This window comes from Carettochelys insculpta, chromosome 14 (assembly GCF_033958435.1).
Source record: "Carettochelys insculpta isolate YL-2023 chromosome 14, ASM3395843v1, whole genome shotgun sequence".
Lineage (NCBI taxonomy): Eukaryota > Metazoa > Chordata > Testudines > Carettochelyidae > Carettochelys > Carettochelys insculpta.
This window is the reverse complement of record NC_134150.1, coordinates 1,872,455-1,897,615: the sequence shown is the minus strand read 5'-3', so window position 1 is coordinate 1,897,615 and position 25,161 is coordinate 1,872,455. Positions and strand designations below refer to the sequence as shown.

At 56.9% G+C, this 25,161-nt stretch overlaps 1 protein-coding gene across 2 annotated transcripts in view; it reads right to left on the bottom strand.

Moving 5' to 3' along the window:
* Positions 1-12,029: 12,029 nt before the first annotated feature.
* Positions 12,030-25,161, bottom strand: part of SF3B3 (splicing factor 3b subunit 3) — a 45,255-nt gene continuing 32,123 nt past the window's right edge. For both annotated transcript variants that reach the window (XM_075008449.1, XM_075008448.1), the window contains exons 19-26: positions 23,575-23,780; positions 20,888-21,044; positions 18,566-18,691; positions 17,023-17,235; positions 15,735-15,833; positions 15,161-15,304; positions 14,339-14,443; positions 12,030-12,973 (exon numbers count right to left, since the gene is read on the bottom strand). In XM_075008449.1, coding sequence (XP_074864550.1) covers positions 12,833-12,973; positions 14,339-14,443; positions 15,161-15,304; positions 15,735-15,833; positions 17,023-17,235; positions 18,566-18,691; positions 20,888-21,044; positions 23,575-23,780 — 1,191 coding nt within the window. In that variant the 3' untranslated portion in view covers positions 12,030-12,832. The remainder of the gene's footprint in view (positions 12,974-14,338; positions 14,444-15,160; positions 15,305-15,734; positions 15,834-17,022; positions 17,236-18,565; positions 18,692-20,887; positions 21,045-23,574; positions 23,781-25,161) is intronic.

Genomic DNA, 25,161 nt, shown 5'->3' with positions numbered 1-25,161 from the left:
GCGGTGGCCACCAGAGGGATCCCTAAATTATAACACCATATTGCAGCTGCTTTTGTTTTTACAACGTGCCGGTAAATGGGAAGAACATATGTATGGCCAATGTTTTGAATATCTTAGAAATAGACAAGACCTGCAGGAAATGTGCGGATTATCATGTGCAGTACAACCAGCTGTAAATAAGCCTAATGTAAACTGTCACCAGGACCCCCCTTCGGCTTCTACACCCACACCCCCTCCATACAGGGAAAGGGTTTCCCATGATTTGGGGATAGCCCCCTCAGTTGAACTGTATCTATTAGTGCCTGAAACAGTGGTTGACAGACTGGGAGCTGCGGATCGGCAGGCTACTACTATGCAGGTGTATTCCCGTGTGCCCTTTAATCCGGTTGATTTGGCAACTTTTAAAGCCCAAGCCGGGGAGTTTTCCACGGATCCTAGCCGCTTTATTTCAATGTGCAAAGGGTGTTTAGCCAGTCACAAGCCTGATTGGAATGACTGTCAGGTCCGAATCAGAACCCTGTTGTCTGAAGTGGAGCATAACCAAGTTGTAACAAAAGCCAGGGAGGAAGCAAGAAAAAGGCATGAACTTGGCAGGAGCGAAAAAAAGCGATTTGTCAAATCCCCGAGCCCAGCAATAGGAAACAACTGTGTGCCTTTTTGGGAATGGCAGGATTTTGCAGATTATGGATACCTGATTTTGGGGTACTGGCTAAGCCTCTGTACGAGTGTGTTAAAGAAAGTAACAGAGACTTGTTCTGTTTTAAAAAAGAGGCTCAACATGCATCTGAAGCTTTAAAATTGCGTTTAATGGAAGCTCCAGCCCTAGGTCTACCAGATGTTACTAAACCATTTCAGCTGTATGTGCATGAAAGGAAGGGAGTGGCTCTTGGAATATTAGCTCACCAAAGGGGGGATGGGGATGTAACTAGAGGTAATGCCCGGGTGGACCGAGAGGCCAAACGGGTAGCGAACACAGAGGGTATTGCTCTTTTGCCTCTGACCCCCACCCTCCCAGATCCCCATGAAAAGCCAGAATACTCTGCCCAAGAACAGCAGTTGGCTGAGCAGTTACAGCTGAACCTGCGAGAAGGATGGTATGTAAGTGAAAAAGGACAAGTGTTGCTTCCCGGACCCTTGTTAAGGCCAACGGTTCAAGGAACACATGCAGGTCAGGAGGCCCTGGTCCAATTATTAGAAAAGTACTTTATAGGAGATGGAATAAGAAATGAAGCCAGACGGGTGGTTAAAGACTGTATGGTATGTCAGAAAAATAATCCCCGAGCAGGAAGACCCATGGTACCCTCCCCACTACCATCAGCCCTGGGACCGGGACTTGTGTGGCAAATTGACTTTACTGAACTACCTCACGCCAGTGAGTTTTGGTACCTCCTGGTACTTGTGGACCGTTTCACAGCATGAATAGAGGCATTTCTGTGTAGAAATTGTACGGCCAGCACGGGGCAGGAGGGGGAGGGGTTGGGGGTGTGGGCATTGTACGGGGCAGGAGGGGGAGGGGTTGGGGGTGTGGGGCGGGGGCAGGAGGGGGAGGGATTGGGGTGTGGGGCGGGGGCAGGAGGGGGAGGGATTGGGGTGTGGGGCGGGGGTAGGAGGGGGGAGGGGTTGGGGTGTGGGGCGGGGGCAGGAGGGGGAGGGATTGGGGTGTGGGGTGGGGCAGGAGGGGGGAGAGTTGGGGGTGTGGGGTGGGGGCAGGAGGGGGGCTGGGGGTACATGAGCGGGGGCAGGAGGGGGAGGGGTTGGGGTGTGGGGTGGGGGTAGGAGGGGGGAGGGGTTGAGGTGTGGGGGGCAGGAGGGGGAGGGATTGGGGTGTGGGGCAGGGGCAGGAGGGGAGGGGTTGGGGGTGTGGGGTGGGGGTAGGAGGGGGGAGGGGTTGGGGGTGTGGGGCGGGGGCAGGAGGGGGAGGGGTTGGGGTGTGGGGTGGGGCAGGAGGGGGGAGAGTTGGGGGTGTGGGGGGCAGGAGGGGGGAGGGATTGGGGTGTGGGGCGGGGGCAGGAGGGGGAGGGATTGGGGTGTGGGGCGGGGGCAGGAGGGGGGAGAGTTGGGGGTGTGGGGGGCAGGAGGGGGGAGGGATTGGGGTGTGGGGCGGGGGCAGGAGGGGGAGGGGTTGGGGGTGTCGGGTGGGGGCAGGAGGGGGGAGGGGATGGGGTGTGGGGTGGGGCAGGAGGGGGGAGGGATTGGGGTGTGGGGAGGGGGCAGGAGGGGGAGAGTTGGGGGTGTGGGGTGGGGGTAGGAGGGGGGAGGGGTTGGGGTGTGGGGTGGGGGCAGGAGGGGGAGGGGTTGGGGGTGTGGGGTGGGGGCAGGAGGGGGAGGGGTTGGGGGTGTCGGGTGGGGGTAGGAGGGGGGAGGGGTTGGGGTGTGGGGCGGGGGCAGGAGGGGGGAGGGTTGGGGGTGTGGGGCGGGGGTAGGAGGGGGGAGGGGTTGAGGTGTGGGGCGGGGGCAGGAGGGGGAGGGGTTGGGGGTAGGAGGGGGGAGGGGTTGGGGTGTGGGGTGGGGGCAGGAGGGGGAGGGGTTGGGTGTGAGGCGGGGGCAGGAGGGGGAGGGGTTGGGGGTAGGAGGGGGGAGGGGTTGGGGTGTGGGGCGGGGGCAGGAGGGGGAGGGTTGGGGTGTGGGGGGCAGGAGTGGGGAGGGGTTGGGGTGTGAGGCGGGGGCAGGAGGGGGAGGGTTGGGGTGTGGGGGGCAGGAGGGGGGAGGGTTGGGGTGTGAGGCGGGGGCAGGAGGGGGAGGGGTTGGGGGTGCGGGGTGGGGGTAGGAGGGGGGAGGGGTTGGGGTGGCGGGTGACGCGGAGCCGAAGCCTCAGCAACGCGCGTGGGGCCGCAGCCGAACCGGGCCCCCGGCTGGCGCGCGGGTCGCTGGTGCTGAATGAGGCCCCCCCCCAGGGAGTCCCCGGGTGGCGCCCGCACCAGTTCGCCGCGCCCAGGGGTGACAAAGGGGACGACGCGCGAGAGCGGGGCCGAGGCTGCTCCGCGCTCAGTACCTGCCGGGCGCGGCCGCCGCCTGTGCCCGGGGCTGCTCCGCGCTCAGTACCTGCCGGGCGCGGCCGCTGCCTGTGCCCGGGGCTGCTCCGCGCTCAGTACCTGCCGGGCGCGGCCGCCGCCTGTGCCCGGGGCTGCTCCGCGCTCAGTACCTGCCGGGCGCGGCCGCCGCCTCCCTGCGGAGATGGACGCTCAGGCTCGCTCCTGGGGCCACGGGAGGGGAGTGCCGGCGGCTCCCCACGCTCACGGGGTTGAGGGGTCTCCCGGGGCAGCCCTGCCCCGGCGCCTCCTCCTGCAGCTGGCCAGGACAGGGGAGGCGCTTCTGCGTCAGGGTCCCTCCCTCGGCTGCAGTCCCGGCAGCCGCCGCTTGCTGCACAAACCACACCAGGCGGGATGAGTCCCAGGGGTCTGCCCCCAACTCGGCCTCATTACTTGGTGCTTCCCCAGCAGGCGTCTCTCTCCACCGTGCGCAGCGCTCACCCTGCTCGGGGAGGACAGCTGCCCCGCTCCCGGTTCCCTAACCCTCAGCCCGCGTCTGCCTCGCAGCCCCGGCTTTGGCAACTGAAAACAGGCTGGGCCCACCACCGGCTTCCAGCTAATTCTTCCCTCTTTCCCTGGAAGATCAGCCCCCACCCCCCAGCACTCCCTCCAGGCAGCTGGCACCTGCCTCTCAGGCTGCTCCCGCCCACGCCGTCTCCCTCACCAGGCCCCATCCCTTACAGCCCCACCTGCTGCCCTTAACTGGCTAAACAGGGAGCCCTGGCCTGGCTTCCTTTCTCCCACCAGCCTGGGACCGGCTCTGTGAACTATCAACTGACTTGGCTGTTGTAAGCTCCCCAGCATGGAGCGTTACGGATCCCCTCCCTGGCACCAGGGCCGCTGAGCTCCGCAGCCTCCACACCTCCTGCACCTCAATGCCTAATCCCAAAATCCCTTCTGTACCTGACCTCCCTCGCAGATCTGCACCTCCTCCCTTAATATCTTAGAAGTGCACAGCCCTTGACCACTTACCAAGCTCTTGGAGTGGTCCCTTGGCCCCATAACAGCCTCACAACCCCCAGAGGGGTCATGACCTGACGGCTAAGAAGCCCGGCTGTAGATTAACGCTTTGAATTCTGTTCACTGACGTCGTTTATTGCAGAATTAAAACCGAATTCAACACACTGTGCTAACTGAGTTCGAGAAAACCGGTGCCTCTCCATCTAATCCCCAAATTCAACCTGAATGAACCGTTCCCTGCTGGAGCTGTAGAACTATTCACCCATAAATATTTACAGTTAATAATTCAGCCCTGCCCTTTGCAGCTGAGACGTTTCTCTTCATGCTTTCCTCCTGCTTTTGTAAAAACTTCTGAATACTTCTCCGGTTCAGCTATGTATTCTGAGCCAGATTTTTCATGTTCTTCCCATTTTCATGTGTCAGAGCTTGAAACCGTTATCTGCTAACAGCTTCAAACGTGTCACTTTTCACCGACGGGCGGGCCGGCGGGCTGTTTAGGGTCCAGTGATTAGATTTTACTGAATGCTGGCAAGTTCTCTCAGTCACAGCCAGATGTCTTTTGGGGGGATGAAGACAGGCTGCACTCTGCAGTGAATCAGCTGTGAACTTCAGCAGCCAGCCCACCCGCTGCTGAAATCTGCAGGGACGAGGCCCCCCAGGAGCAGGGCTCTCTGCTAAACTGCGTTTCAGGTGCCTCCAGGGCACTGTGGGTTACCTCCGCCGGGTTTCGGATCAGATGCTGAGAACAAGCACCAGGACAGCTACCGGAGACCTATCCGCCAGGCCCATCTCACCCAGCGAAGCCACCGGGAGCCCTGCCGGTTGCTGAAGCGGGAGTAGGAGCTGGTCTGCGGGTAGCAGAGCTAGACATCAGAACAGAAAAGGCCCCAGCTTCCTGGACACCGCAGAGCAGGGCAGGGCTGGTACCTTTCTCACGGCAGAGCTGACGGGAGAGCCGCCGGCAGCCACGGCAAAGGGCAGGAGTGTTCTGGGCGAGGGCAGGAGCCGGGTGCTCTCAGAGCATTTGTGCAAAGGAAACAGGTCAAGTCCATAAGCAGATTCAGCTGGGTGGGCTGTGGGACCCCCCTCCGCTCCCTGGCCAGCAAAGTAAGGGACGAGGTCTGGCTCTCCTGTAAGCTCCTCCCAGCTCCGCCGCAGGGGTCTGGGGCCTCTCCGGGGGTCAACAGTCAGCTGGCCTCCCATGGGAAGAGCCACAGCCAGACTCAGCTTAGAGAGCGATCCCTATGGCCAGCGTCTCTCCTTTGGCATTGCCGTTCCGGCCCTAGGCTGAGCTCCCGGCCAGGCCCAGCCCTGCTGCCACAGGTGGCACCAGCTCTGGCAGCCATCCCCTAGCCCATTCCCTCTCCCCATCCCTCATGGCACAGCTCCTGCCCCCTCCCCATTCTGGGCCTGCCCCTGCATCCCCGCTGCCCTGCAGGAGGGCATGGACAGTGGGTAATACAGCCACTGCCTTCCCAAGCTGTGGCCAGAGCATGGCAGCCCCATGGTGGCCAGCAAGGACCAGGCTGGGGTCAGGGCTGGGCTTGGCTCCAGGAGGCTATGTGGCGGGGCGGAAGGGTGCTAAAGGGCTGGGGCCTCAGGTGGAAAGGGGGGGGCCTCCGGGTGGGGCTGGGACTTGCCTTCCCCTGCTGGGACTTCACCTGGCATCCATGGAGGGGAATAACATTTCAAACGAACGTGGGCCCCCCCAACCTTGTGGAGCAGCTGGAGGGGATGCAGGTTCTCAGGCTGCGCAGAGCCCTCGAATTATTCTGGATGGCCTGGCACAAGGCATCTGGTGGGGAGCATTCCATGGGGCAGCACCCCCCACCCCCGGGGGTTCTGCGCCAGGGGCCAGGACAGCTGTGCTTCTGCAGCACAGGTAGCAACGCCCGCTCCTGTCTGTCTGTCCTGGGCCTGTCCCGTGCCCGCTCCCTACTGCCACCCACTCCCCGCTCTTGCTGACGGAGGAAAGGAGCGCCAGCCAGGACGGTGCCACTTTGAATTAACTCCTTCAGGGCTGCCCGGCCGCTGACCCATCAGGGAGGGGAGGGAAATTACAAACGAACGTGGTCTGCCCAGATTGGTTCTTGCTTTAAGCCAACCTCACCAAGGTACTGCTGTGTTAGCGAAGGCCAGGCCTCACCCAGCTGGCTGGAGTGTGCAGGCTGTGTTAAGTGCGGTGCGAATCCAGCCAGTGCCAGGCAGACATTCTCCTTCACAGGGTTTACCCGTTAATGACCCATTCAGGATTCTAGTAGCTGGAAACTTCAGCCAAGTGGAGCTTTCTTGGAGTGGATGTGACTTGCGTGATAATCCTTTGGTCTTCATCAGCCCATGTGGGCTCCCATTTCACAGGTGGGGAACTGAAGCACAGGGGACAAATGACTTCCTTGAAGTCTCGGGGTCAGGGCTGATATGAAATGGGACGCAGATGGGGTCAGGCTGCCAGATCTCACCCCGCAGACTTCCACTGTCCCAGCTAAAGCCCAAACTCATCTCACCACGAGCTGCCAGGGTTAGGTGCCTGCCCTGAGTGGGCCAGGGGGAGATTGGAAGAGGTCGGGTGAGGGGGCTGTGGGCCAGGCTGGAGAGACACTGGCAGAGGTGAAGATAAGGGGCTGGCCAGCACCTGCCTGAGTTATCCAGCTTCTGGCCCGTGAGCCAGACTCCGAAGACAGCTACAGTTTAAAGCCGGGGGAATTCCATCGACCAAAGCTGGGAACAGCTCGAGGGCCAGACCAGAAATTCCCATCTCACTTTGGGCCATTCAGGGGGAGTTCAGGCACCAACCCAGCACAGCACCATCTCCCACCCTGCTGCCGCCGCCGCCGTGCAAAACAAGCTGTGCCGCCTGTAACAGGACTGTATAAGCCCCTGTCTGCCTGCATGGAGCAGGCACGCTTGTGCAGGGCTCAGTCCCACCAGACCAGGCCCCGCCAGGGACTGTTCTGTAGCCCTCCCTGCCACCAGGAAGTGTATAAACACAGACCATTACTGGGGGGGAGGGTGTGCTGGGCTGTAGCTGGTACCTTCTGAGTGAGGGGTTACAGCTCATCCCTGCAGCAGCACATGCCTTCCAACTGTTCTCTGAACTCACGCCAGCAGCCTAGCTGCCAGACCTGGCAGGGGTCAGGGCAGCATAAGGAAAGGGAAATTAATTACAAGTAGGCCACTAATTGGAGGCACAGCTAATGGGCGGAAGGTGTGGGCAGGACAGGGCCACTGCTCCCAGCAGGGGGGCTTGGTGAAGCCGGTGCCCCAGACTCCAGCCTGTCTATTACCTTTGCTTTTGGTCATCACCTTTCACCGGCAGAACGAGCCAGCAGGGGTGGGACTCTCGCACCCTCGTACTGAGCCAGCACCTGAGGCTGCCCTCACTGCCTCTGCACCAGCAATGCCAGAGAGGAGAGGGGACAGGGAGGGGCAAGATCTGGGTCTCTTCCTGCCTCTCCCTTAGGGCCAGCTCCCTACACTCCCACTGCAGAGCAGCTAGTAAGAGAGCACCTGCCTTGCTGGGTGCCATTAGGCCCTCCAAGAGGGCACTCGCTCCTGCGCCAGGGGTACAGGCAAGGGGGATGCCTGCCAGCCCTAGTGCGCCCAGCGAGGCTACACACAGATTCCAGCCAAAGGGGCGGGGATCCTTCCTGCTGAACTTTGGTTCTGCGGCTGATCTGCCAGCGGCCCTGCAGTAGAATACTGCTTCCAAGCACCGGGCAGGCGCATCGCCTCCAGCACCAGGCAGAGAAAGGCCCTCCCGGCCAGTGCCTGGGTGGCGATGGAGTCTGTACCCACAGGGACGATAACCCAGTGACAGACGCCAGTCTGGTGCCCCCATGAGAGCAATCAGCAGCTTCCACCGCTGCTGGCTGGAGGTGGGCAGCGTGGCGTTGCTGAGGGTTGGCTCCTCGGCCTCAGAGAAGTTCCACAGGCTATGCAAGCAATCCATTCTCCATGAGGCTCTTCCCACCCATCTCCCACAGCACAGGAGGGGAACACTGCTGCTGTGGCCCTGTCTGTGCCCCCAGGACACTCAGCAGCGAGAGGGTCATGCCCCAGGGGGTGTGGCGCCAGGTTCCAGCACAGCCTGGACCAGGTTTGACTAGGGGCTCCAGCTGCAAGCAGGACAGGCCTCACTTTGAGGGGCCTGGCAGCTGTGGCTTTCCAGCAGAGGCCTCCCAGCCACACCACTCCCACCCCAAGCTGGGTCCTAGCACCAGGCAGAGCCCATCTGGCAGCTCTGACTTGGGCGTGGGGGACAAGCTCAAACTTTCACCTAGTTTCCTCTTGCTGCTGGCTCCTACCTTCCCACAGTGCCTGAGTGGCAGGGAAGCTCTGGCAGTCCCTGGCCTCAGCAGCCCCCTAGAGCTGGGCTGTACAGGGCCCGGGGGAGGCCTACTGGCTGGGCATTAACACTTGCCGGCAGCCTGGGACCGGCAGGGTTAGATTGAGCTCTCCGCTGCCTGGGGCTAGGCCTGAGAACGCACTCCAAATGCCTACCGCTGGCCCAGGCCTTGGTCTGAGCATGGTCTCGAGAGCAGCAGGAGGCAGCGGTTTCCGCCCAGGCTCTGCCACGCACCTGTCCGGTCCTCACCCCCATGGCTGGTTGCAGCTCTGTAAGGAGCTTACAGTTCAGGTGTCGGAACGAACAGCAGCAACGCCTCCCTGCAAAGGAGGCGGCTGGGAATTTCCAGCGGATGGAAAAAGACACCAAGCGCCAACAGGCACAGCGAGTTCTTGGGAGAGGCAGCTGCTGGAGAAATCCCTGCTGAGGGATGGTGCTGATTCTCTCCCCCTGCAAAGCTGCCACAGCCTCGGCAGCAGCAGTGCCAGGTTCCATCACCGGAGGGCTTCAGCATGCACCTCACACCAGGCACAGCCTTGGCTTCTGGTACTCAGCTGTGGCGGCTTGGAGCTGGATAGAGACTTGGTGCGACAAGCACCCTGAGGAAACTGGCTTCAGTTTAAACCCAGGGTCTCCCCTTCCACAGCAGTAGCCAACCCTGCTGGGTTTGCTTCACTCATTTCCCCCCTTTTAGGGATCAAGCGTCCTCTCCTGCCACCCCAGATTCTCACACCAGCCCCATTAGCGCTGCCCAACTCCACCCAACAGTGCCAGTAGCCCAGCTCTGGGGGCCAGCTCAGGCACACTCTTTTGGCTGATCTGCAGAGTGAGAACAGGAAGCCACTCACGTCATTTTCACGTGTGACACAAAGGAGCACGCGCCCCCCGCCTTCACCCCGCTCAATCGAATGGGGGAACACAAGACAACTCCCCCTCGGGCACCCTCGATGATGTACAAATCAGAGTTTAACAAGCTGAGTGGCACCTGAACAGGACATGCTGTTTGGAAGGCAGAAACCTCCCCTTTTCTATGGGGTACAACACACGGGGCTGCCAAACGTGAGACGGGATTGAGCGCCCAGATGTATTAGTCATTGGGGTAAGGAGGAGGTGGCTGGCAGCAGACTTAGGTGTCCAGAGTTCCTCCCCTGGTCCTTGCAGCAACAGCCAGCTGAGAAAAGGCGCCAGCTGGTTCTTGTGGAGATGGAGGCAGGTATGTTCTGCTGCCAGGCCAAACAGCCTACTTGTTACTTGAACTGCGGCTAACAGGACTTACCAACGGGGGCAGCTGAGACCTGCTTCCACAGGGCATACTGCAAGACGTTGGATTCAACAGCTCGCTGAGAACACCAGGGGTTTGATCTAGCTCCCAAGGTGCACCCTCCGCTGTACTGGCCCTGCAAGTCCATTCCCTCCTCGCCTGGCTGATTTCACAGCGGCCCCGCAGCTCTTCATCCCAGTGCAGTTAACCTGCTGCAGCTGCCAGCCCTGGGGCACTGGAGAGCTTTCCTGTGCATCCTGCAAAGGGGCCAGCCTGGTGGACACCAAGGACACTGGGAGGAGTCCAGCAGTGCCCTGTCTGCAGGTATGGACCTGAGGACCCAGCAGGAACAGGAGGCAGCTCAGCTGCTCCGGCCCAAGAGGGAGTTCACACCACTTCTCTGCAACGTGGAGGAGAGAGGAACGGCTGGCAATTACTAAGGCTGAGCTGGAAGTGATGGTCCTTTCCTGTCTCTCCTCAGCGCTTCATCACAGGGCAGCTCCGCCCTCTGCAATCAGGGAGGAGACCCCTAGCGCACTGGGTTGTGGTTGCTTTATTATGTGTTTGCGGATGTCCACCTGCCGAGGGGGGCTCTGGGCCACGGAAACAGCAGCTGCTTGCAGAGGGAGAAGTAATGACCGAGTGCTGACAGGACGATGCTAAGGCTGAAGGAAGAACAAGTAAACAGGCTGCGGTGCCACAGCCAGGGCTGGCTGCCCACTGTAACCAATTCTGAAACAATAAGCAACTTTCAAACCCTGGCCTGAGACGGCGAATGCAGCTGTAGCTCATCTCACAGAAATGTTCCCTTCTCGCCAACGGGCAGCCCAAGGAAACCCGAACAGCTGCAGGCCTCTGCTCTGGCCCAGCCTCCCAACACCCTCAACGTGAGCTCCCAAGATGTGCCACTCTGCAGCCAGGAGCAGCAAGCCCACTGCAGGCTGCAGCAGTGTGGCAGAAGCAGCCATCTCCTACAGGGAGCACCCAGAAAACGCTGAGAATCCTGGACCACGTTCAGAGGGGGCCCAACACGGGCCAAGATCCCACAGCCTCAGTGAGACACCAAGCGCTCAATGCCCGAGCCAAGCAGCTGCACTGGCGGACCACTCCCAAGCGCGGAGGTCAGGGCGCTGGCACAAGCTACATCTTTGGCCCAGCTGACTTCCTGGGGACTCCATGCCCATCCCTGCACCCCGACCAACAAGAGTGGGAGGGGCCTGCTGTTGTGAGAAAGAAAATCTGTAGCCCAGGACAAAGTCCCTGCAGTCCTGTCTGGGAGTCTAGCAGCAGCAAACCCGAGCAGGCTGTTCTGAAACAGAGCAAAGCATTCACCCCTCAGCCTCGGTGCCTGGGCAACAGAACGAAGGAATCACGCAGACGCCCGTGTACTGAGTGCCTCCCACCCAGGACTAGCTCCTCCCTGCTGGGCCTCAGCCAGCGCAGGTAGAGGCACAACCTGGATTACGCAGCTTGCCAGAGGGCACTGCTGCTAGCTCATCCTTCGGTCTCCGGATTATGGATCCGACTCTCACAAACCTGCAGAGTGCCTCCAGGCACGTTCCCGCGTCGAGGGCTGAGATCTGTACCTCGCTCCCAGCCGACGGCCCAGCCTGCGACTCCACCATGGATTCCGTGATTAAGAAACCTCCATGAATTTGGGCTTCTGCCCCAGGGGTGGCTTGGGAAGGGAGCGTCCCCTCACCCCGTGACTCACCTCAGCAGGTCACGCAGCCTGTGGGGCACGGTGGACACGTCCACGTCACACCGCTGCACTCATTGTTAAACCATTACCCGTTTTGTTCCCATACCCCGATTGTGCACATTTCTACTGGTGCCGTCCCGTGAACTGTCACAGAATCGCAGATCAGGGCTGGAAGAGGCCTCAGGAGGCCACCTAGTCCTACCCCTGCTCACAGCAGCATTGCCCCCAACCACAGCACTGCTGCAGAGCCGACCTCTGCTTTCGTCCTCCGAAGCTGGAGTGGACGCCAAGAAGCAAAGCCTGTAAATCCTGGGCAGCCTGTAATGCCACTCGGCGGCCAGTTCCAGAGCAAGGCAGCTCACAAAAGCAAGCACGGGGTTCGGCTCTCCGGCGCAGCCCAGCAGAGAGCAGACAGCGTGTGGCCTGGCTCTCATTTCTCCAGGTGGTTCTCTCACCTTTCCCTTACGTCTGCTATTTCACAGGCGTTTTGTGAAATCCACTCGCCCAGAAGGCTGGGGTTGGGGCACACTAGGAGAGGAGCGAAGGCTGGTGGCCAGGTGCCGGAGCATGTAACCTCGTGGATGCAAGCAGCCTCTGACGGCAGCTACCTCATGGCCAACGCAGAGCGGGGAGGGGGACTGGCAACTGGAATGAGGACATGTATTTTCTTCCCCTTGGTTTAGACACCGGTTGGGGGTAACCACTTCACGCAGGCAGCGCTCAAACCAAGTTAAAAACGAGGATTTTATTCTTCCTGTGCTGCTCCCAATCACAGCTCAGTGACTCGAAACAAATCTAGTCCTAGCTCAACCCCACCCCCCACTCCCACCAGAGTCAACATTGTACAAAACTGTATTTACAGGGAAACCTGTTAAAAACGAAGCGTATGGGAATCCAAGTGGGCCCTGGCCCTTCCAACGGGCGTCTCAGGCCACATGTGCAGGGATCTCCACATGCTAGCTGCGGCAACTCGTGGAAGCCCTAGTGCGGTGGGGGCGGGGGGTAGGCTGGGGCAGGGCTCTTTCAATGACCCCTGCACCATGGCAGAGTCAAGCCCTTGCTGTGTGCAGCTGGACCAAGGCGCAGGCAGCACATAGCTCCAGTGGCCATCAGTAAGCAGAGGCTCCGCCCTGCCCAGCTGGCTCCATGAGGTCATTTGGAGCCTAGCACCCACAGGCTGCAGAAAAGAGACTCAGGCTCTGGTCCTAGACGGGGAGAGAGACAGGGCAAGGCCAACCAAGCGCCCCCAAGTCTAGGGATGGAGCAGGGCCTGGAGAACTTCCCTGCTCTTCTCGCAGGCAGCCGTGTTCACGGGGAACCAGGGAGTCTGCGCCTCCAGCAAGCCACAAGCCACGCTGGGAGGCCCCACTCCCAGTACCACGTTTATGGGAAACACCTGTGACTCCCGATTTAAGTTCACAAATCCAGCCTGAGGGGCAGAAGCAAGACGAGCGAAGTGAGAGGGGGAGGGGGGAAAGAGCACACGCTCCTCCGTCCGACCCGGCTGGGAGCGGCACCAGGAGAGGCTGTGCTGCTCAGAAGGCGTAGCGTGTGCGGATATCCTCCAGCTTCTTGGACACCTCGGGCGGGGTCCTGTCCAGCTCCTCCGAGACGTTCTTCTGCTTGTTGGGCTCCATGGAGTTAAACTGCTCACAAAGGTCCCCATCAATGACGTTCTAGCGAGAGGACACGGGGACACCTCAGAACCTGGGCAGCAACCCCTCATGCTGCTTCATCAGAACAGACCCAAGGGACGTGAGCGCAACACGGCAAAGGAGTTTCTTAACCTCGCTCTGCAAACGGGACCACACGCAGGGGCCTCTGCTGCTGGAGAACTAGCCAACAGGAGCCCAGCAAACCCAGGCCAGTCAAAGGAAGGGCAAGGCTGATCACACCTCGGCTGACAAGTCCTGGCTGGCATGGGGTCTCCAGGTGGTGGGGGCTGGAGGGGCTTGAAGCCAAAGACCATGAGGGACCGAGGAAGGTCTCCAGTCAGGACTGCGCTCTTGTGAGTCTGCCGCAAGGCCATCGAGAACAGATCTGTGTCGTCTACCGGCAATTCGTCAGTAGCTGGACGCCTATCTGTGCTCTTTGCAGCTCCAAGGGCTGCAGCAACAAACTGCTTGTGACAGCTGTGGGCATGTGGGCACCAGGAGCGCGCACAAGCGTGCGCCACTGCCCGAACAGCACGACAAAGCCGTGCTGACACCACAGGGTGGTGGATAAAGCACAAGCCAGGTTCGGTGCAACAGGCAGGCAAGGGGCAGCACCGACACTGTGTCCCCTGGCCTAGTTTTAAATCTTCCTGATTGGTAATAGGGGTAGCAGTGTTGCCTAGTGGAGAGAGCGCTGGGCTGAGCACAGGAGCCCAGGGTTGTAGTCCTATCTCTGCCACGGGCTTGTGGGAGGAGTGTGTGCAAGTCACTGCACCACCATGTGCCTCAGTTTCCTCAGGTGTAATTATACTAACTACCTGCACAAAGTGCTGTGAGATCCGTGGCTGAGACGCACAGATAAAAGCAGCAGTGTTCACCTGAAACCCTGCCTTCCGGAACACCGCATCAGCCAAATCCCCTCTCTGTCCCCCAGCACACGGCACCCCCTGCAGCATTGCTCACGCTGGGTGAGGGGGGTGCAGACAATGCACAGGTTCAGCTAACACGGCAGAGACGTCCCAGCCCCAAACCCAAGCATGACAAGCCCCAGGTTGTGGGACAGGCCCCGGGAGCGAGTGAACAGAGCAGGACAGGACACAGAGAAAGCAGCCATCCCACTGGCTTCTCATCTGAGCTCCCCAGGATTCAGCAACACCCACGGCTCCTTGCTCCTCGCAGAGTGGGCAGTAGCACGCCATGCAGCAGTGCCTTGGCTAATGTTGGTTTCACTCCTGAAGGCGACACTGCCGTGAGCTCCCTGTGCAGAGTCATGGGCCACTGTTCCCCAACACGCTTGCAGCACGCATTAGACCAGTTAGTGTATCTGGTGTCCGACCTGCCAGCCCGGGCCATTGCTACCCTGGCCGATCCAGGACCCAGACCTACCTTCACTGGGAAGTAGTAGGAGCGGAAGCTCAGGTGGTCTCGTCCACAGAGAGGCGGGTGCTCTGACCTCAGGTGCATCTCCACGTGCTGGAAGAAGTCGTGATCCTGAAAGGACAGAAGGAGCTGAGAGGGAGAACAATTTGCTGCCCCTCCTGGCTGATGCTGGGGCTCAGAGATAAGCAGCCAGATCCATGCACAGTAACCTCAGGATGCAGTAGCTCTCCATTCACAGCCCGGGCCCCACACAGCACAGTCCAGTCCTGGCCACCAAGGGGCCTCCCATCATTCCCAGGCACTGATTTTTGTTTTCAGGGGGCTAGGGCACACCCAAGCCCAGCCCGGCCCGGCCAGGCCACACTGCCAGGAACATCCGGGGCTCCCACAACAGCTGCTCACACCTGTGCGATGGAAGAGCGGTGGCAGAAAGACAGCTCCCAGCATGCAACGCTGAATCAAGCGCCAAACACTGGAGCTACCGGCTTACAAGCTGCACATTCCTGTCCAAAAACACCAGGGCCGCAGGCTGTCCCAGGCCAGATAAATTAATGGGCCACACTTTGGCTACCCCTTTAACACAGGCACCGCTACTGACATCCACCATAGGCATTCCTAAGCAAGCTCCCCAAGGAAGAAGCCAGTTAGTGGGCTCTGTCTCCGGCCTCCCGCCAATCTCAGCTGCTCCCCTGGCTTTGCCGCTCACTTGACTGCCACACCCAGCAGTCTCCTCTAGCCCACAACTAAGGCACACGGGCCAACCCAGGATGCTGACACAGGGGCTGGGTGGGCGGTCACATAGTGCTTCTGCAGCAGGATGACTCTCACCTCGTGGGACGTGAAGGGGACCAAGATCCCAATGCCCCCCGACAAGGTGGTGTACACGAGAGACTCCGACCCGCCCGGAATCAGCGTGGTCTTCTGCAACGACAGCACCGTTTCTCCCACGTGGTAATTCATAATCACCTCCGCCTGCAAACAAGGCACGGATAAGGGGTTTCCTTTGGAATTTCTCCCCATCAGGTGAAAGGGGCGAGCTCTTCTGACCGAGAGCTGGGGTAAAATCCACCCCAACGGCTTGCAGCTCTGGTCAGGGGAGCGAAGGAGAAAGGTCACTTGGGAGCAATGTTCCCTCTAATTATTTCCATCGATGTGTGGAATAATTTGTGCGCACAGAAGCACCTGCAGCTCTGCACCACCCACAGAAAGACATGCTCGCTCCTCTGCGAGTGTTCACCAGCGCTCTCTGAACCGGACAGCGTTCAGCTCAGCCCATTGTGGTTCCAGACCCTTACGAGGCAGGAGTCATCTCCCTCGCAGATGGACCCCCAAACGCGTGCTTGCATGCACTGTGCACAGCTTCACCCAGGAACAGACTGCTTGCCTCCCCCAGGAAACTTACCTTCTGTGACGCTCCATTGAGGAGCCCTCTGTCCCACAAAGCCTTGTTGCCTGTCGGATCCTCGTCTACCTCGTCATTTGTGTTGGGAGGCAGCCTCACCTGTATGCACAAAGCCAGACAGTCAGCGTGCTGTCTGCTGCCAGCTGTACAGATAACAGCAGGACACAGGCTAACTAGACTTTTGCTGCAGGGTGTTCGTACCTCCCTGCCAGCACTTGGGCATTTTGTTTGCATTACATCAAGTGCCTGGTCTGGCAGGAATGCAACACAGACCAACACTGATGTGCGTAGGGCATTGGGAATGCTGGGGTGTTTGGGGAAATATGCCGGCCACCGGACTGACCATCTCTTGTCATTCGATGTGCCCCTATAACGCACGCACCTCCTACAGCAACAGGAGAGGGTTTGCCATAACTGCAGCAAATCCTCTTGTCCGAGAGTCAGCAGTTAGGCTGACAGAACTGTGTATGTGTCAGTGCAGACAGCAAAAACGTTGGACACAGGACCCACAGCGTGCAGGGAAATAAGGTAACATGACAAGAGGTAAGTCACCAGGGCAGACCGTGGTCACAAACTGGTTCCTGCTGCATTGGCATTCACCAAGTGCATGCACAGAGATGAAGCTAAGTTGTGCCAGACCAGCCTGACGGAGGCTGGAATGGGTGCAAGAACAGACAAAGATTTGCTTGTGCCTCAGCGAAATGCTAGCAGAGTTAACAACCGACTTGTCTAGGACTCAGGCTTTGAAACCTACAGGCTGCACTTTAGAAATGGATCTAGCTACTGCCAGGAGACGTATTCCGTGTGCCGCCAGTACCCAGCCCTCCACGGTGGGGGAAAGAAAAGGTCAGAGAGAAGCATGGAACCAGGCCAAACTGCATGGGTAGATTTTGGGGGGCACCGAAAGCTGGGATTTGGCCTAGACAGAAGTAAGTACCCTGGCTCCTGACACAAGCATCAGGGAATTCTCAGTGGCTCCCCGTGACCAAGTGCACAGCTGCAATGAGAGCGTTTATTTTTAAGTCAGTTCAGCGAGCTTTTGAGTCTGGTGCTTTGACATGCCGGTGCTTTCACTTGTTGGCTGTGAACAGCATGCAGAGAACTACAACAGCCAACCAGCTCGCTGACAGACAGCTCTCCAACCGGCCACTTGCAGCCCACGGACGCTAGCTATTGGGTGCTGGCTCAAACTACACAGATATTTTCTCCTTTCGGTGCACATGTGAGCGTTACCAGGGAATACCTGATGTCTTTGTGGTGCCCTGATGGTTCAGACACACTGACTCACCACACAGATGTTGCCAAACTTGTCTGCTCCTGCCACAGTGTCATAGTCGAGGAGGGTGGCGGTGGTGACCCACCGGGGGTAGGTGTCATCGGCGAAGATGATCAGTTGGTTCTCGTTCCTCTTGTAGCGCACCCAAATGAAGCTTTCCTGGACGTCGGACACGATCACTCGGTGTCCGATGGTGTGAATGCCACAGATGTAGTTGGCAATGTGCTTTTAAGAAAACGATTTATGACCGTCAGGAACCCCAAAGACCTCACAGCGGCTTTAAGCCAACGTCTCCAAAAAGCCACCTGAAAATGTATTTTAAATGCCTTTTCTGTCTTCTCCACCAACCAGTCCCTAGTTTTACACCACAGATCTGACACCACAGCTGCAATTGGGGCCCCCCGTGGGCTTTGGAAAACAGACAGGGCAGTGCTGCTAGCGCATATCTGGACTACAGTGGGCACAGTATCTCGGCCTCATAACAACCCTGTCTGGAGCAGGGGTACTGTGACCAGGGGTGTGCATAGAAGCAAAGATGCGTGAACTATGCCCCCTAACCTGCAGGCCAGGCAAGTCCCCTTCACAGCTCTGGTCAGGAAGCACCTGAGAAGGGTACTATGCAAGCTGTGACAGAAGCCAAAGGCTAGGGAAAAGTTATCCTCCGAATGCTCCCTTTTCACCCCGTGAGTTCCCCGGCGTGCATCTATGTGCAGAGGTGCACCAGAGGGTGGCCTAAGACCAGCAACTTGCAAGAGAAAGAAATGGGACGGGAAGAAGCCAGGTAAAGCATTGGTCCAGGCCCTGCCATTCCACAGCAGATGCAGCTCAAGCAGTAGGCCTGAGTCAGAAGGCACGTGGAGCACGGTACAGACATTGGCGTGGCTGGGAGAGCCAGGTTTACACGCAGGGTGGATGTCCAGCACAAGCGTGGAAACACCAAGTCCACAAGCCCAGTTCCACAGGCCCAGGATTAGTGCGCCATGTAGACACAGCTTTTGACTTCTGTCCTGGCCCACGGCTCCTTCTGTGGCTGTAAGGGAGTGACGAGTTTAACAACTGACTGTTTGGCACATCAGGGCCTTCTAGCTGTCGTTTCTACCTACACTCTGCTCAGCTGTCGGCATAATCTACATCCCCTAGCATAAGGGGTGAGAGTGTCTCCCATGTGATTAGACAGGAAATGCTACCCCGCCCACCCACCCACAACGGCAGCGAAGGGCACTTTGTCCGAGCAACAGCATGAGAACTCCACTGACGGTTCTGTGTAGAAGGAAAGCATGTCAAGGTTGCAAGGTGTACTGCTCATGATGTGACCAAATGGTAAACGTGGCTTGGGGGAGACACAGTTGCTGCGGTTGCATTTTACTTGGTACTTCCTAGGTTATTCTTCTGGGGTGTATGTACAGGGCTCCAGTGCGGAGCTCCCACAGGCTGGAACCTGACACACAACGCACACTGACTGAACGGAGTCTACCACAAGGGGTTTGAAGTGTCACTCTTCACTTGTACCCCCCACCCCCATGACATGGAGCCCCACAAGAACCAAAGACAGTACCTTGTTCTCACACTTCCGAAGCAGCTTCTTCTTGCCCAGGTCATAGACACGTAAGAGTTTTCCAACGCCAATCAAGATACGGCCGTGGAATGGGGCAATGGCTGCTGGTACCTCCTCCACAGGGGTCTACACAAAGGGAGGGGAAAGGAAGGCACATTAGAAAGCCCAGTGAGACAGAAAAAACGCTCATGACAACAACTGACTGTATTTGCACCTCTACTGAAAAATAAAAGCAGAGCTGGTGAACGGACTTCATTCCATGGGTCTGATGAAGCTGCAACGCCTGGATGCCAGCCAGGGAGTTCTCAATGCCTAGGTTAATCAGAGTCCTTGATGCATCCTGCACAACTCCTAACCCAAACATCAGCAGAACACAATACACTGGAACACCATGTTTTACTGGTGCTTACACAACCCTGGGTAGAGTACCTGTAAGCCTGCTGACGATTGGCCACAGCACCTGAATAGCGTGAGATCGTTCTGCGAGCAAATGAACAGAATGTGTAGCAAGGCAGAAAAACGCCAACAGGCCAGTCTGTGGCTTTATCATTCCCCCAGTCTGAACAGGAGTCTCAATCTGATTCAGTGCTCACAGTAAGAGTTTGGGACCAGCCAGCAGAGACATTAAATTTGAAAGATCTCAAGATGTCCTTGGCAACTCTACCGCGCGCAAATTTTCCTGAGGTTCATGCCATGTTCTCGTTAATCCAAAAGGATCCGTCAGCAATAACAATGGGAAAAAAAAATTAACTCCACTGGCATTTTTGGTGCGGCCAGGCATCGGCACATTTTTCCAGGTTTGGTCACAGTAGCTAACGAAAGCCAGTCCAGCCAACTAGCTCTGTAAACGATACGGTGGGCGTTAAGTGGCATCGTAGTGTCCCTCGCCCAGGACAGACAACTCCCAATGAGCTTGGAAATGAGGGAAGAAAGACAAAAGCCACCACATTCTTTAGCCTTTTTCTTGACCATGCTGGGTACGCCCAGTGAAGAGAACAGCGGTTTCTTTGAACGTGGTGCTGCTGCTGAAACCCTGCCATTCAAAACCTGGAGAAGATCCACCAAGCAAGCCAGTCACTGATGCATGTAACCAAAAGAAGGTGCGCAGGCCTGGAAGCACTTAAACCCAGGTATCAGGGAATCTCTATCACCAAGGCAAGCGACCTGAGTGCAGGTCCACTACAGCCATTCCTCAAGCTTTGTAACACTGCATGTTACAATGGTAGCACTGCCTCTTTGACGCCACTAAATGTTCTTGGGAGGTGGGAATAGAGTCCTCAGCCGTCAGTCTTGTATATGGAGGCGGACACATGGCACTGGCTTGGCCTCGGGTCGATGTCCAACTCTCAGACTTCCCAAGTGACCACGGGCAAGACAATTTCCCTGGGCCTCAGCTCCCCACCTGTAATAGGATAAGCCTTCCCTACCGCCTCCAGGCGCTGTGAGCATAACATGCTCAGATTGTGAGGGGCCAAAGTGGCAGGGGTGAGACCAAACAAGCCACGAGACAGACAATAACTCTGGATGCAGGATTTTCCTGCCAGCTTCTCCTGGAAAGCAAACAGCATTCTCCCCAGTTCGAACCTCCCAGAGCAGGAGGAAATGACTGCTAGCCTACTGGGCTCTTCAATAACTTGTCACTTTGCCAGCGCCCAACTAGTGACTGTTAGGTGCCCTGGAAAACAAATATAGATGGAAATTCTCTTGTACGGCACTCTCAGGACCTGACCAGTGTTGAATGAGACAATTTCACGGACCCTGGGAGGTCAACGTTGTCTAGTGCATTAACAACACTTCCACTGCTTCCTGGGCTCTCAGAAGACACTGAAGGGAAAATTACAGCACAGAGCACCGAAAGCCACGACTGTTGGCGTAAGGGACCACAGGAAACTTGGCCACACCCATGATAAGGGGTCATCCAGCTAACTAAAACCTGGCAGATTACAGATGTTGCCAGACAGGAACGGTTCAAGCTGTGGTGAGATATGCAGCTACTGCCACCTGTACAATGTTCCTGATCCTGCACTGACTGACTATCACTGCCTGGCACAGAGCTTGCTCACACCAGCAGTAGCCACATGCGGGAATGTGCAGCTGGCCCAGTCCATCAGGTGTATGCTTTGAAACAACATATCGCAAATAGGCTCAAACAGTAGTTTAGTGTGGTCACTTTTCCAGGCTCATCTGGTGCTTGTCTTGGCCTCTCGTGCACTCAGTGAGCATCAATGGGGATTTGCCTGTCTCCCTTCCTCCTCTCTTGGTCTGCACCACCCCCAAGGTCAGCACAAGAAAGGGAGCCCACTCTACGCTGGGCACACGTACCTTGTGTAGGAACTCCAGCTTCTCACCATTATTCACCAGCTTGTATGTGTAGACAAACCCACCGGCCACCGACCGGGGGTTCAGAATCAGGTCCTTGGCCACTCCCACCAGCACATACCAGTCATCCCCGGTGTTGGCGAATCGACACACTGCCACACTGAGGACAATACACAGGCGTCCACAGGTTAGCGTCAGCCCAGGACAGACTCCAAAGCCAGAGTTGCCCCAGGATTGGATCTGCACCTCACACATGGACGGTAAAGAAGGGCGAGAGCTCTGGAAGCCCAACTCCACACTGCTAATTCAGTCTTCTCTCCCATCCACCCGGCTTAGCCATAACACACACTCCAAACAGCTGTTTTTAGGCAGCTAAGACAGCAATATTGGCACGGAACAGCCAGGCAGGGAGGGGGAACTCGACCTGGGTGCTGCTTTTTTTTCTTTAGAGAGGCATAAGCAACTTCTCCTTCCCTCTCTCTCTCACCCTGCCCCACTGACACTCAGCCCAGCAGCACAAGGGTCAGGTCAGAGGATTGCTTACACAAAGCAAAACAGGCTGTGTATCAGCTTCATTCTTCTTTCCTGTCTCAGTCCCACATGACTTCTCTCAAATACACAGTGCCTGCCCCTCTAAATGCCCCCCACAGCACTGCCTGGCAGTTTAATCTGTGTAGAGAGGCTGCTGGGAAAGGATGGATGGGAGCACAAGAAGAGTTGCTTCCAATTCTTTTCTTCTGCATCATCTGGACCTGAGGGATAATCTGTCCATATTATCCCCTTCAACTGCTCATTAATGGAGCAGGTAATTAAAGAAATCATCTGCAAGCAATTGGAAGGTGGTAAGGTGATAGGGAACAGCCAGCATGGTTTTGTTAAAAACAGATTGTGTCAAACCAATCTAATAGCTTTCTTTGATAGAATAACGAGTCTTGTGGATAAGGGAGAAGCGGTGGATGTGGTATACCTAGACTTCAGTAAAGCATTTGACACGGTCTCACATAATATACTTGTCAATAAACTATGCAAATACAACTTAGATGGGGCTACTATAAGGTGGATGAACAACTGGCTGGATAACCGTACCCAAAGAGTAGTTATTAATGGTTTTCTATCCTGCTGGAAAAGTATAACTAGTGGGGTTCCACAGGGGTCTGTTTTAGGACCAGTTCTGTTCAATATCTTCATTAACGATTTAGATATTGACATAGAAAGTACACTTATTAAGTTTGCAGATGATACCAAGCTGGGAGGGGTTGCAACTTCTTTGGAGGACAGGGTCATAATTCATAAGGATCTGGATAAACTGGAGAAATGGGCTTAGGTAAACAGGATGAAGTTTAATAAGGACAAATGCAAAGTGCTCCACTTAGGAAGGAACAATCAGTGTCACACATACAGAATGGGAAAGGACTGCCTAGGAATGAGTACAGCAGAAAGGGATCTGGGGGTTATAGTGGACCACAAGCTAAATATGAGTCAACAGTGTGATGCTGTTGCGAAAAAGGCAAACATGATTCTAGGATGCATTAACAGGTGTGTTGTGAACAAGACACGAGAAGTCATTCTCCCGCTCTACTCTGCGCTGGTTAGGCCTCAGCTGGAGTATTGTGTCCAGTTCTGGGCACTGCAGTTCAGGAAGGATGTGGAGAAATTGGAGAGGGTCCAGAGGAGAGAAACGAGAATGATCAAAGGTCTAGAGAACATGACCTATGAAGAAAGGCTGAAAGAACTGGGCTTGTTTAGTTTGGAAAAGAGAAGATTGAGGGGGGACATGATAGCAGTTTTCAGGTATCTAAAAGGGTGTCATAAGGCAGAGGGAGGGAACTTGTTCTTCCTTGCCTCTGAGGATAGAACAAGAGGCAACGGACTGAAACTGCAGCAGGGGAGGTTCAGGTTGGACATTAGGAAAAAGTTCCTAACTGTCAGGGTGATCAAGCACTGGAACGAATTGCCAAGGGAGGTGGTAGAATCTCCATCACTGGAGATATGTAAGAAGAGGTTAGATAGGTGGCTTTCAGGGATGGTCTAGAAAGCGCTTGGTCCTGCCATGGGGGCAGGGGCTGGACTCGATGGCCTCTCGAGGTCCCTTCCAGTCCTACTCTTCTACGATTCTATGAAAGGTGCAGGGAAGATCGGAGCTTCAGAATGGCGGGAGGTGTCTACTGCTGTTTGATACCCAATCTCACAACAACATGGCTTTTCAGCTCAAAACTACAGGCTGCACCTCCCTCATCCAGCACCCCTGGGATCTGACTAACCCTGAACGAGGGAATATGCCAGACGAAGGAAGGGCTCCCTGTCCCCCCCAGCCTTCTGCCCCTCCCTGCTGTCAGCTCTGTGCCTCACCAGCCCCCAGCGCCACTCCTACCAGCATCTTGAGCGCTTACCTGCAACCCGGCCTGTGCCACCCTAATCCCAGGTGCTGTCAGGCTGCTAGCTGGGGCCCCAGCCTCAGCTGCCAATCACTACATCAGCCACATGGGCCCCAGCCCCGGCCCCAGCCAAGAACTCTTGCTGAGCTCCTCTCACAACAGCCTCACAGCCCAGGGTGCTCTGGTCCAGGAACGTCGCTGGCCCTGCCAGACCAGATAATCCTGGTTTTGGGAGGTGGAACCTGTAGCTGGGCAAAGTTAGCAGCCGTGTGCTGAGCACATCACAACCAGAGACAGGCTGGCCCTGCTCCTTACCTGAAGGCAGCTTCATTCTGCTCTAGCTGGACCAGATCTAGAGTGTTGCCTTGGATGGGGTTCATCACGCGAATGACAGAAGCCCACTGGCCATTGCCTGCTTTGGGGGCACCGAATATGGATTCAGGAAGGTTCTCGTTCAGAAAGGCGGCTGCCATCTCCGCAGCCAGTTCCCTCTCATCCTCCCCTGCAGCCTCCACCATTTCCTGCAGTGGAAGAGAAAGAACTCAGCAAGTGGGGTGGGGGCGTGAAGAAACTCATTTCAACCAAGACCTGCTGAGACCCAAGTTGCTTGGTGTGGTGGTGGTTAGACAGGTGCGTCAGTGGTGATCAATCCCCAAGGCTTAGTACTTCTAATACGAAAACCAAATGAGTGCTAAAACTTCGGTATTACTACAAGGCCAGAGAACCAAGAGCTCAGCTCCTACACAGGGCTGACAAGGCCACGGCGCTGCTCACCTGGCTATGATACGGCCTGCAGCTATGATGCGCCAAAGTATGGCACCGCTGATTCCTCACTGCCTTTTGCTCCCCCTAAGCTGCGATGCTTCCCATCAAGCCCCACGCAGGGGCTCAGGGCTTCAGTGGGGTGAGCCAAGCCCAGGAGTTGCGCCTACTGCTGGAGGGGCACACATCCTCGCTAGCACTGAGCTGCCAGGACCAATGGGGGAGCACCCTTCCCTTCCAGCCCCAGCTCTGAGCTGCCTAAGGCAGACGAAGTCCAACCCACTGCCCCACCTTGAGATTTCCCAGCCCTGAGCACCTCATCCCCAGCCCAGAACCTGTTCTCCTCTTGAACACCAACCCTCTACCCCACCAGGAACCCCTTGGGCCCACTCCCACCACACGAGTTTTGTTCTGTGCACCAAGATGAAGGTATTGTGACACGCTGCACCTCCACATTGGTGCATGCCAGACAATTCACTCTGTTCAGTGATGGAAAAAAACCCCAGAGCGCATGCTGCTCCTAGGGCCCTGGCTTCCACAACACCAGCTGACACCAGAGAAATCTTTGAGGAAAACAATCAATTCAATTCCCACGGAAGCTCAGCAATAACAACAACGAATTCTAGAGATGTGTGCGATACACAAGCAGCACCAGTGCTCAGCGTTAACGATCTGCAAAGTCCGTCAAGGCATTGGGGTACTGCACGCTGGGAAAGGTAGCACTGTGATTTAGCTGCTAAAATCACTATTATGCAGAAGTGCCTCAACTGAACTAGAAAATCGACCACTAACCATTTGGTATCGAGGAGTCTGAGGCCACTATCAAGAAATCAACAGCAGCAAAGAACAATTTGTCCTTACCCAGGTCCTTCAGAGAAGCTCAAGTGGATTTTCAAACATTAAAGGTCGCAGGGCCCCCAGCTAACATTAAGCAGACACCCGCTTTACATGTGCGGACGGAGGAGGAGGCTAAGTCATTAGCTGAGGGCCAAACTGCAAGTGGAACACAAGGCAGGACCTGGCGCGAGCTCTCCTGCCACCCCAGGGCCTGGCGCTGCACTCCACCCATCCACCCAGCAGAAAGCAATCCAGTCCCTGAGGTTAACAGAGGTGAGATCCTCAGCGCTCAAATCAAAGGGC